The sequence below is a fragment of the Oryx dammah genome, unplaced genomic scaffold, assembly GCF_014754425.2.
Source record: "Oryx dammah isolate SB20612 unplaced genomic scaffold, SCBI_Odam_1.1 HiC_scaffold_2, whole genome shotgun sequence".
Taxonomy (NCBI): domain Eukaryota; kingdom Metazoa; phylum Chordata; class Mammalia; order Artiodactyla; family Bovidae; genus Oryx; species Oryx dammah.
In genome coordinates, this window is record NW_024070186.1 from 193,689,596 (window position 1) to 193,702,796 (window position 13,201).

The window sequence follows — 13,201 nt, forward strand, 5'->3', positions numbered from 1 at the left end:
AGTAGGACATATTTGCTTCATATCATTTTTAAGGAAATAACACACTTGTAATACATACCATGTATATTCATTCCCCTCACCTTCAAGCTGACTCATTACCCAAGAAGATGACTGTAGTTGTCCAGCATCACGTCCCTGTAGAGGGCCTTCTGAACCTAGTCCAGTGTGTCCCACTCTTGCCTGGTGAAGTACAGAGCCTTGCCCTCAAAGGACAGCAACCCCTGGAAACACAGAGACTCATTATAGCTGCAGCTCCTACTACAGCTTCGTGTGTCCTACAGCCAAGGCTCATCCAGTTAATTAGCAGACTCAGGGCTCAACTCGTCTCCAACCCTCAGGTCACGCATGTTCTTCCTTCCACGCTAGAGTCACACGTGTTCTCTCTGGAAGGACACATGGTCAGTATGTGAGGCTTCTCTGGCCGTTGGGTCTCTGCTGTGGTCCCTCAACTCTACTCTGGCAGCACAGACAACAGGAGAGTGGACGGGTGTGGCTGTGACCCCATGAAACAGCTCCCGGGTCCAGGTGAGTTCGCTGACCCTGCTCTGTGCACTCCTGCCTTCCTCAACACACGGTTCTTCTGCCCAGTTCTCACACGAACGAGACAGCGCCCTCCCAGGAGGGCACTGAGAATGGGGCAGCATGCGGGCTGATCCCACAGGGATGGACAGGCTACTGGGACTCACTAGGCAGGCAGGAGCTTCTGGGCTGGCTGTCGCGGGTACCACTATCCGCCAGGTCTGAAGAGGGAGGAAGGGAGGGCTCACTGGGATCCAGAAAGTCGTTGGAGGAGCAAGACTAGAGTGGGGGCCTCGGGAGGCAGCCCAACAGGAGAGGCTGTGGAGAAACGTCCAAAGACCTTCCCTGTGTGGTCCTCACCCCTCCTCTCCTCTCCCCCTGGGCCCTGAGGTCATTCTCTCCTCCAGGGTCTTAAGCAAATGAGTCTTTTCCGTTTTCCCCATTGTGATATTGTGATTTAAATAAGAAATGTATATTTGGTCTTCCTGCCTGTTTCTGGCACAGAGTTCCTAAAGTGCTTGGAATTTCTTAGGGGATAAGTGCAGAGGAGCATCTTTTAATACTTGGGCTTTTCTCTTTGTTTTTTTTTTTTGTTTGTTTTTAACAGTTCACAAATATTTATTTAATGCCTACTACTGTCACCCTGCTTATTTAACTTATATGCAGAGTACATCATGAGAAACGCTGGACTGGAAGAAACACAAGCTGGAATCAAGATTGCCAGGAGAAATATCGATAACCTCAGATATGCAGATGACACCACCCTTATCGCAGAAAGTGAAGAGGAGCTAAAAAGCATCTTGATGAAAGTGAAAGAGGAGAGCGAAAAAGTTGGCTTAAAGCTCAGCATTCAGAAAACGAAGATCATCCGGTCCCATCACTTCATGGGAAATAGATGGGGAAACAGTGGAAACAGTGTCAGACTTTATTTTGGAGGGCTCCAAAATCACTGCAGATGGTGAATCCAGCCATGAAATTAAAAGACGCTTGCTCCTTGGAAGAAAAGTTATGACCAACCTAGATGGCATATTCAAAAGCAGAGACATTACTTGGCCGATTAAGGTCCGTCTAGTCAAGGCTACGGTTTATCCAGTGGTCATGTATGGATGTGAGAGTTGGACTGTGAAGAAAGCTGAGCGCTGCAGAATTGATGCTTTTGAACTGTGGTGTTGGAGAAGACTCTTGAGAGTCCCTTGGACTGCAAGGAGATCCAACCAGTCCATTTTGAAGGAGATCAGCCCTGGGATTTCTTTGGAAGGAATGATGCTAAAGCTGGAAGCTCCTGTACTTTGGCCACCACATGCGAAGAGCTGACTCATTGGAAAAGACTCTGATGCTGGGAGGGATTGGGGGCAGGAGGAGAAGGGGACGACCGAGGATGAGATGGCTGGATGGCATCACCGACTCGATGGCCGTGAGTCTGAGTGAACTCCGGGAGATGGTGATGGACAGGGACGCCTGGCGTGCTGTGATTCGTGGGGTCGCAAAGAGTTGGACACGACTGAGCGACTGAACTGAACTGAACTAAACTGATCTGCTAGACACAGTCCCAATGCTGGGAATACAGAAGCAAACTAAACAGACAAAAGGTCTCTACTCGTAGTGTTATCCTCTAGTGGGGGAGATAGTTTACAAGCAAATAAATCCACATGAAGAAATTTATTATAAAGAATTGTTTCATGCTACTGTGGAGGCTGAGAAGTCTCAATTTATTTTGGGCTGTGTTGGCTCTCCATTGCTGCATGTGGGCTTTCTCTAACTGAGGCAAGCAAGGCTTGCTCTTTGTTGTGGTGTGCAGACTTCTCATTGCAGTGGCTTCTCTAGTTGCGGAGCACAGGCTCTAGGTGCGCAGGCTCCGTAGTTGTGGTGCACGGGCTTAGTTGCTCCACAGCATGTGGGATCTTCCTGGACCAGGGATCGAATCTGTGGCCCATGCATTGGCAGGATTCTTATCCACTGTGCCGCCAGCCATCAGGGAAGTCCTCCTCAGTTTCTGAAGTAGCTGCACAGCCACAAGGGTGAGAGAAGCGTCTTGTTATCATAACAAATCCCTCAACATCTGAGTTTTATGTTAATGAAGAAAACTCCCAAGGATACACCTAGTTGCCAGGGGCCAAGGCATGTGAGTAAGTTAGAACCTTCACCCCTAGCACCTGAGGGGAGGGGACAGGCTGGGGTTCAGTCAGTCCCCAGAGGTCAATGACTCGGCCCATCACACCTACGCAAGGAACCCCCATAAAAATGCAGACACTGGTCGCTGAACTGGTGGAGGTGCTGGGGGCGTGCCTGGAGAGGGTTGGAAGCTCTACTGCCCTGCCCCCGGCATCCTGAGCATCTCTTCCATCTGGCTGATCCTGAGTTCTATCCTTTTACAATGAACCAGTGATAAGTAAACTGTTTTTCTCAAGATTTATTTATTTGGCCGCATCGGATCTTAGTTGCAGCAGGCGGGATCTAGTTCCCTGACCAGGGATTGAACTCAGGCCCACTGAACTGGGAGCTGTGGGGGTCTTAGCCACTGGACCACCAGGGAAGTCTCTAAACTATTATTTCTGAGTTCTGTGAGCCACTCTAGCAGATCAGTGGAATCTGGTCAGGGAACTAAGATCCCACATGCCTTCAAGCAACTAAATTCTGACGGGTGCCACACTGAAAGATCCTGCAAGCCGCAACTAAGACCCAATGCAGCCAAATACGGTTTTTTTTTAGGTAGTATGCATGCTGAAGTGGGGAAACAGTGGAAACAGTGTCAGACTTTATTTTGGGGGGCTCCAAAATCACTGCAGATGGTGACTCCAGCCATGAAATTAAAAGACGCTTGCTCCTTGGAAGAAAAGTTATGACCAACCTAGATGGCATATTCAAAAGCAGAGACATTACTTGGCCAATTAAGGTCCGTCTAGTCAAGACTATGGTTTTTCCTGTGGTCATGTATGGATGTGAGAGTAGGACTGGGAAGAAGGCTGAGCGCCGAAGAATTGATGCTTTTGAACTGTGGTGTTGGAGAAGACTCTTGAGAGTCCCTTGGACTGCAAGGAGATCCAACCAGTCCATTCTGGAGATCAGCCCTGGGATTTCTTTGGAAGGAATGATGCTGAAGCTGAAACTCCAGTACTTTGGCCACCACATGCGAAGAGTTGACTCATTGGAAAAGACTCTGATGCTGGGAGGGATTGGGGGCAGGAGGAGAAGGGGACGACAGAGGATGAGATGGCTGGATGGCATCACTGACTCAATGGACATGAGTCTAGGTGAACTCCGGGAGTTGGTGATGGACAGGGAGGCCTGGCATGCTGCAATTCATGGGGTTGCAAAGAGTCGGACACGACTGAGCGACTGAACTGAACTGATGCTGAAGTTGTTGTATATTCTATAAAGTATTCTATATATGTCAATCAATTCAAGATTTTTTTTAATTTAAATTTATTTATTTTAACTGGAGGCTAATTACTTTACAATATTGTATTGGTTTTGCCATATATCAACATGATCAGTTCAAGATTGTAGACAGTGTGGTTCATATATTCTATGTCTTTAATATTTTGTCTAGGGATTTCCCTGGTGGTCCAGTGGTTAAGAATCCACTTTGTAATGCAGAGGACATGGGTTCGATCCCTGGTCAGGGAACTAAGATCCCACATGCTGCAAATGAAGATCCCTCGTGCCACAACTAAGATTGAATGCAACAAATAAACAAATATATATTTTTAAAAAATATATTTTGTCTAGTTGTTCCATCAACTTCTGAAAATGGAGTGTTAAAATTTCCAATTATAAAATTGCTCACTTTTCTTTTGTCAGTTTTTACTTTGTGATTTTGGAGGCTGTGATATTAAGTACATAATATATTAATAACCCAGAATTCTAAATTTTGTGTATAACGCTAAAATCGCATTCATAATTGTAACCCAATTACACATTAAACAATTACTCACCTTGGTGAATTGATCCTTTTATCATCATAAAATCCTTCTATATCTAAGATAATATCCCTGTTCTTGAATTCTATTTTATCTGATATTAATATATCCACTCCAGCTTTATGATTAGTGTTTCATTGTATATTTTTTCATCTTTTGAATTTTCTGTACTTAAAGTATCTTTTACATAAATCAGACCAATGTTTTTTTAGCTCAGTCTCCCAAATGATACCTAATCAAACTTAGAAGCTTTAGCACAGCAAACTATAAGAAAAATGAAAAGACAGACTGCTATATAATTTTTGCAAATTATGCAACCAACAAGGACCTACTTTCCAAAATATACAAACAGCTTACACAACTCAATAACAAAATACCAAACAATCCAATCAAAAAAATGGGCAGACGATCTAAACAGACATTTATTCAAGGAAGACATCCAAATGGCCAACAGGCACATGAAAAGATGCTCGATATTGCTAGTTGTAGCAACAGTTCAGCCAAAACTACAATGAGGTACTACTTCACACAAGTCAGAGTGGCCATCATTAATAAGCCTACAGAAAATTTCCTGGTGGTCCAGTGGTTAGGGCTCTGCATTTCCAGTGCAGGAGGTAGGAGTTTGATCCCTGGTCAGAGAACTAAGATCCTACCTGCCTTGGGGCGACTAAGCCCATGTGACACAACTATATTCTGTGCACCACGACGGAAGAGCCCACATCTCAATGAAGACACTGTGTGCAGCAACTAAAACCCAATGCAGTCTAATTAATTAATTTTAAAAGGTGATGTTATTCGCAGGAGAAAGATAAAGCAGAAACAAGGACACAAATAGCTCTTGTCAGATAATGTAGATTGTTAATATCCTTTCGGCTGCCTATAACCCTCTTATCCCATTAGGTTGATCCTTGTGCAGAAAGAATCTGAATCAGTGCTACTTTTCATCTTGGTTGCACATTGATTAACACGAGAATTTTTAAAATTATTTTTATTGAAGTATAGTTGATTTATAATATTGTATTAGTTTCTCATGGACAGCAAAATGATTTGGTTATCACTTTTTCAGATTCGTTATAGGTTATTATAAAACATTGAGCATAGCTCTCTGTGCCACATAGTAGGTCCTTTTTGTTTACCCATTTTATATATAGTAGTTTGGATATGTTATTTCCAAATTCCTAACTTATCCCCCACTTCAGGACCTTTTCCCTTTGGTGAGAAGTTTGTTTTCTATGTCTGTGAGTCTGTTTGTTTTGTAAATAAGTTTATTTGAATCATTTTTTAGATTCCACATATAAATCATATCATATTTGTCTTTCTCTGTCTGACTTGCTTAATTTAGTATGATAATCTCTAGGTCCATCCTAGTCACTTCAGTCATGTCCAACTCTTAGTGACCCTTTGGACTGTAGCCCACCAGGCTCTTCTGTCCAAGGGATTCTCCAGGCAACCGTACTGGAGTGGATTGCCATGACCTCCTCTAGGGGATCTTCCCAATTCAAGAATCGAACCTCCATCTCTTATGTCTCCTGCATTGGCAGGCAGTTTCTTTACCACTAGCGCCACTTGGGAAGACCGATATTTGGAGGTCTGTACAATCAGGAGATAGTGCATAATTATTTCATCAATTCACTGCCTTCTATTCATCATGAATTTCTCCATGTTGATGATAGGCTGAACACATACTGAAAGTTTTCTCACATTTCTTATATTTGTAGTGTTTTTCTCCTGCATGAATTTTCTGGTGTTGAATAAGAGAAGAACTCTGGCTAAAGGCTTTGTCACAATCATTGCATTTATATGGTTTCTCTCCAGTGTGAGTTCTTAGATGCTTCGTCAGGGATGAGCTCTGGCTGAAGGCTTTTTCACATTCTTTACACTTGTAAGGTTTCTCTCCAGTATGAATTCTCTGATGTCTTATGAGAGCTGAGCGGTCACTGAAGGCTTTCCCACATTCATGACATTTGTAAGGTTTCTCCCCAGTGTGGGTTCCTTGATGTTGAATAAGAGCTGAACAGTAACTGAAAGCCTTCCCACATTCACTACATTCATAGGGCTTCTCCCCTGTGTGAGTTCTTTGATGTTGAGTAAGGCCTGACCTGTCACTAAAGGCCTTCCCACACTCTTTACACCCATAGGGTTTTTCTCCAGTATGGACCCTCTGATGTTTAATAAGGGAGGAGGTGTCATTGAAAGCTTTCCCACACTGTTTACATTTATAGGGTTTCTCTCCAGTGTGTATTCTATGGTGCTGGATGAGGTACGTGCTTTGGTTGAAGGCCTTCCCACATTCATCGCACTCATAGGGCTTTTCTCCAGTATGAATGATATGATGTTGAATAAGGGCTGAACGGTGACTGAAAGCTTTCCCGCATTCATTACACTCGTAAGGTTTCTCTCCAGTGTGGATTCTCTGATGCTGGATAAGGGATGAGCTCCGGGTGAAGGCCTTTCCACATTCAGTACATACATAGGGTTTCTCTCCCGTGTGAATCCTCTGATGTAGGATAAAAGCTGAGTAGTAGCTGAAGGACTTGCCACACTCACTGCACTTCCAAGGCTTTTTCACTGAGTAAATCCTCTGATGTTTAACTGGGTTTGAACTTTTCCTGATTTCAGTACAATCCTCCATAGGACTTCTCTTGTGCTTAATTATGACTTGCCTTAAATCTTTCTTCTGATTTCCTTGCTGCCTTTCTAATATGCCTCCACATTCCCAGGTTTTTATCCATCTGGAGTCCCAGGAATCATCCTTTATAAGTCTTTCTATTATCAGCTCCCTTTCTGATGATACTCCTTCTGAAACTTCCTGCATTGAAAGGGACACTTTAGTTTCAGGTGTCGATTCAGAATCTGAAATAAATAAAGAGTACAGATATTTGTGTTCTCTGTGCAGAGAGAAAGAAAACTGCTGAGGTGGCAAGAAGTTAAAGAAAATTAAATTGATATCCTTTAAAAATGTTTGAATGTTCTCAGAAAAAGCCTCATGGCAATGGCAGGTGACAAAGTTTCAGTGAGTAACAGAGATGGGAAAAGGATGAAGCTGAAGCTCAATACGAGGTCAGACAATGATGATGCTACACCTGAAAGAATGGAAACTGAACAGACCAGCCAGGGAAGAAGACAAGCAGGCAGGATGAAAATAAATGTCAATAAAATAACTGAGGAAGTGGGCAGGGTGGGGGGATGAAAACACAGGTCGAGACTGGGCAGTTTTGAAAAAGTATTGGACAAAAAAATCGCTTACATGAAGACATATATTAGTGACAACCATATTTGATTTTTAAAATCATTATCTTTAGTCCTTCTTTAAAAGCAGATTTTTTGTTTGTTTGTTTAGCGTATGCTTTCCCTATGATTTTGTGTCTCCACTAACCACTGCCCCCTCCCTCCCTTCATTCTTTCCTTCCCTTCTTTTCTTCCTCCCTTCCTTCTTTCCCTCTCTCTCACTTTTCTTTCTTCCTTCCTTTATTGCCAAAGTCAGATTTCTCAGATTTTGGATATCATCTCATCACACACTTGCTCCTGACTCACCACAGTCTGGCTTCTCTCCCCACCACTCAGTTGGAATTGCTCTCATTAAAGTCACTAACCATTTATATGTCACCTAAATCCAGTGGATCCTTTTCATCTGTAGATCACCTGGGCCTCTCAACAGCACTTGACACCATGTGCCCCTCCTAACAACATTTTCCTGGTGCTTTTCTCTCCATCTTATTGAGATAGAATTAACATACATTCTCTCTTGACTTCTGTATTACTAAACTCTCCAGGTTTTTTCTCCTGATCCCTACTTATTTGGAAGTTTTCCTGCTGTTTCTTCTGAAATGTTGATGCTTCTCAGTGTTCTGTCTTAGGCTCCCCTCTTTGGTCCCTGCCCCCTCCCACTGTGTCCTTTAAAGACATCATCCAAGACTTCACTACGCTGGTCTAGTGGTTAAGAATGCAGGAGACATGGGTTTGATCCCTGCTCCAGGAAGATTCCACATGCTGCAGGGCAACTAAGCTCACGGGCCTCAACTAGTGAAGCCCACACACCCTAGAGCCCATGCTCCACAGCGAGAGAAGCCACTGCAATGAGAAGCCCACACACCACAAGTAGAAGGTAGACTTTGTTCTCCGAAACTAGAGAAAGCAGCAACAAAGACACAGCACAGCCAGAAAAATAGAAATAATAAATAAGCAAAATTATATATATATATGTAAAGGAGCTGTCCTTTTTCAGTTCCACAGATGGTGAACTTTTACATGCCAGGAGAGAAAAGAAGCCCAACTCTGAGCTCAAAGAGATCAGGGATCCCCTATGGGATCAGAGCTCTCTGGATCATAAGCGAAACTATGGCATTTAGATGTCATTAGTCACAGTGGAAGTTTTATGTCACAGTAAGCAGTATGCATTGAAAAATAACTTTCTTACCCCAAAATACCAGGTTCCCACAATTCTCCACCTTCATATCCATGCCCATGTACCTTCGGGCAGAATTCATCTGTTCCTCCTCCACACAGGTGAAGTCCATTTCCTCATCCTTGACTGTCGTCAATTCCTGAAAGAATAATTACATTCTTATAGGGGCAGGAGGAGAAGGGGATGACTGAGGATGAGATGGCTGGATGGCATCATGGACTCGATGGACATGAGTCTGAGTGAACTCCAGGAGATGGTAATGGAGAGGGAGGCCTGGCGTGCTGCAATTCATGGGGTCGCAAAGAGTCGGACACGACTGAGTGACTGAACTGAACTGAACTGAGGGAAGAGAACAATCTGGAATAGGAAGTTCTTTTTAATCTGAGCGTTAAAACTTTATTTTAACCATTTTAATGGAATATTCTAAATTTTCTAAGTATTAGTCTGTGTTAGGGAAAACAGTAATAATAGCTAACATTTATCTTTTTTTTCTATGTATTAAGTCCTTTTAACAACTTCTTGTATTAATAACTATGTTAGGTAAGTACCATTATTAACATTATCTACAGATATAAGGACAGATCTGAGATTTGGACCCAGGCAGTCTGACATCAAAGTTAGATTCTTTTTTTAAATTTATTTTTTATATAATTTTTACAGGTTACTAGCCAATATTAGAAAATATTGGCTATACTCCCCGTGTTGTACAATACATTCTCTTTTTGCAAATATTTATTAGGCTGTGTCGGGTCTTAGTTGAGGGTCTTATATGAGGCACAAAAGATCTTAATTCTTGGACTAGGGATTGAACTCACATCCTCTGCATTACAAGGAAGATCCTCAACCACTGGACCACCCTGTATGATACATTCTTGAGCCTGTTTTACACCCAATAGTTCGTACCTCCCACTCCCCAACCTTGTATCCCCCTCCAACCCTGCCACTGGTAACTACCAATTTTACATCTGTGAGTCTGTAAAGCTACCAGAATGCCACACTTTTGGCCTCCCCTCCCTGCCTCACTGGCCACATCTTCTCAGTCTCCTTTGCTGTTTCCTCTTTATCTCCCAGACCTCAAAGTGTTGGAAGCTACAGTAATAAGATCTCATCTCTTTTCCACCTACATTTATTTGCTAGTGATTACAGCTTCATAGTTTGAAATACCGTTCACACAGATTCCTCCCGAATTTAAAGCTCCAGCCTGAGCTCCTCCTAGAGCTTCAAGTCTTCAAGGAAAAATTACATTGGTTCAGGTCTCCAGATGAGATTTCCATGAACCTCCAAAGTGAGATGAAAGGAAAAAATGAGGACACACTCTGAACACCAAACTGAGATTTCACGGGAGGGAAATGAAACTCAAACTTGCCTGGAACTCAACAGGAGGAAGCTCTCCAGTCGGTTGCATGTCTTCCGTGCTCTGTTCTTGGGACAAAGAAACATCTTCTGTAGTCGTAGCTGGAAGGAGCAGAAGTAAGGCCATGAAGGGGATAAACTCTATCTTCCCACTTACAAATTCACAAAGACAAAAGCTAGCACAAGCCAGAGAAATGATATACACGAGACCTACTCTACTTAACTCAAAAGGATCAGATAAGGATAGAGGAAGAGAATAACATGAAAGCACTTTGACCAAAAAGCTAAATGCACACATAGTGTGTCAATATTTTGGTACACTCCTATGGGAGTGGAAAAGTGTGACCTGTTCTTCACCACAGAAACAAGCACTGTGGAGTATTCTCCCTTCCACAGCATCAGAGGGAATGTGCATGAGCACAGAAGCGCTGAAGGAGGAAGATGAGAGAAGGGAATGTATGACAAGGAGTCTTCTTAGTGATTTCCAAACATGATGGCTTACTGAGTTTCTCTACTTTGGGGTCTTCTCCTGACATGTGTCTGTTTCCCTTTCCCATCACGCAGGGGCACCTAACCTTTTTATTCTTATCGAGGGTATTTCCTCCAGTTGTCCCCACTTTCAACTCCATGTTTATTTGCGTAATTCTTACCATTTTCCTCAACTTCAATGGTCAGATAATCCATGATCAGCTTTTCCTTGTCCTCTTGTTATTGCTAGGACTTCCTCCTAATTCACTGTTTCAGATGAGATAAACATGGACTTTTCAGCAATATATAATCCACTTCTTTGTATAAATCATTCAACTCTACCCTGAAGCTTCAGGGAGAGATTTTGGGGTTAGCCTTGCCCCACCCCGCTGACTTTGATGCTGGGAGGGATTGGGGGCAGGAGGAGAAGGGGACGACAGAGGATGAGATGGCTGGATGGCATCACTGACTCAGTGGACCTGGGTCTGAGTGAACTCCAGGAGTTGGTGATGGACAGGGAGGCCTGGCGGGCTGCGATTCATGGGGTCGCAGAGAGTCGGACATGACTGAGCGACTGAACTGAACTGAACTCTGAAATTGATTACGCTCCCTGGGGCATCTCCCTCTACCTCTACTCCTAGGCGGCTTATTCCTACACATTTAAGTCCTAGGGCCTCAGTAGTAACTCTGTTTTACTTAGAACCTTCATAATTTAGCCTAGATTAAACTTCACAGTTGGAAGACCCTTCTCTGGAGTCCTCAGGCCAGTCACTACGTTCCACACCAAGGCAAAACCAGGAGAGAGCCAGGGCAGTGACTGTGAGCCTTAGTCACACACTGGTTCTGTATGATGCACAAATTCTCCTAAGACCCTGAAGCACAGAAATGGCTATAAGCTGGCCTGTGATTAACGTCGCAGTAACTAAAAGTAGGGCTCCCACAGTTACTCAATCCTTCCTACTCATAAAACACAAGGCAGTTGATAGGTGGGATCCTCATACATCTGATTCTTCGCTCGCTCTTTAAGACGCTGAAAATAAAACAGGCCGGGATTCCCTTGCACGTTCAGAGTCAAACCCCTTACTCTGGACCCCAAATATAGGCAGCCCCGAAAACTCTAATCCAGACATCCTCCCTCCCCTCACCCCCACTCCCGTGGCTCAGTTATTAAAAGAGTTGGTTTGCAATGCACGGTACTCGGGTTCAGTCCCTGGGAGAAGGAAATGGCAACCGTCTCTGGTATTCTTGCCTGGAAATCCCAAGGACAGAGCCGCCTGGTGGGCTACAGTCCATGATCCATGGGGGTCACAAGAGACGGACACGATTTAATGGCTAAACCACCAAACTCTAATAGCGCAAGCACAGAGGAGAAATGAGTAAGACATGGACTCCATTCTTTTCTATCTGTCCCCAAAGTTCAGAACCTGTAGTGTTTCAGTGGAGTGACAGGACCCAAAGCCAGCACCAGCGGGAGGCGCTCTAGCTCTCTGAACCTCGGAAGCCGAGCCCTCCAACCCCGACTGCCCCCTTCCCCAAATCCCCCGTCGGCCATGCCCCCTTCAGGCTCCTGGACTCGCTTCCGCGGCGCCCCTCAGCTCAGAACAAGGGTAGCCGGCTCGCTACCCAGCCGGAAATACCCGGCGGAGCGCCGGGTGGGTGGGGCCGGGAGGCAGGCAAGGCCCAGCCCTTTTCCCGCCGCGGCCGGAACCTGAGAGCCTGGCCCGCGCTGCAGCCGGTGGCGTCAGAGCGGCGCGCGTGACGGACGGGTGGCGGAGACTCGCGCCTCCGACCCGGCTTTCTCTTACCTACGGACTCGTTGTGGACCTGGCTCCGGCTCCAGGGCTGGATCCCCTCCGGGCTGCGCTCTGGGAGGGGCGGGGGAGGCGGACACCGTCGCCTTCTGGACCCACCGAGCTGCGGGGAGACAAAAGGCTCGAGCCCGAGGCTCTGTCTGGAGTCGCATCTGCGCACTTGGAGGCGACCGCGCCGGGTCGGGGGTCCCGGCGGAAGGACTCCACTTCCCAGAGGGCTCGGGGACAGCGGTGTCTGTTCTGGGGCGGCTGCAGAGCGAGGGGCGAGAACTGCGGGCCTTCCCAGTCGGCCTCGCGAAGTGGAGCTCATTCTCCACTTGATCCCTTTTCTGAATAAACTGAGAAGCTCCGAGCGATTTTAGCGTTTGATTATTCGCTGGGGGTGGGCGATGGGGCGCTGTGACACAAAGTCTTTTTGCTACTATTTCTTTCTTATGATAGTCTCAACTCTGGAAACCGAATCCCAACGCTGATTTGGTTGAAAGCATTCTGGCTGATTTAAAAAGCATTGGAAGGGATGAGAAGCCGTTCTCCTGATAAAGGAGTTGGCAAGAAAAAGATGTCAGAAAGAAGCAAACAGGGAGAATTGTGCGGACCTAGGAACGTCAGTCAGATGGTTGGATGGCATCACCGACTCAATGGACATGAGTTTGGGTAGGCTCCGGGAGTTGGTGTGGACTGGAAGGCCTGGCGTGCTGCGGTTCGTGGGATCGCAAAGAATCGGA

At 45.1% G+C, this 13,201-nt stretch overlaps 1 protein-coding gene across 2 annotated transcripts; it reads right to left on the bottom strand.

Moving 5' to 3' along the window:
- Positions 1–5,963: 5,963 nt before the first annotated feature.
- LOC120879822 (zinc finger protein 501-like) lies at positions 5,964–12,604 on the bottom strand. 2 transcript variants are annotated; one of them, XM_040262828.1, is made up of 5 exons: positions 12,475–12,604; positions 10,848–10,932; positions 10,211–10,299; positions 8,857–8,983; positions 5,964–7,292 (listed from the first exon to the last, which is right to left on the bottom strand). In XM_040262828.1, exons 2-5 carry the CDS (start codon positions 10,879–10,881, stop codon positions 6,079–6,081), a joined length of 1,464 nt encoding a protein of 487 aa, XP_040118762.1. In that variant the 5' UTR covers positions 10,882–10,932; positions 12,475–12,604; the 3' UTR covers positions 5,964–6,078. The 2 variants fall into 2 exon arrangements, with proteins under 2 accessions (XP_040118762.1, XP_040118755.1); XM_040262821.1 differs by lacking the exon at positions 12,475–12,604 and adding an exon at positions 12,159–12,228.
- Positions 12,605–13,201: the final 597 nt, after the last annotated feature.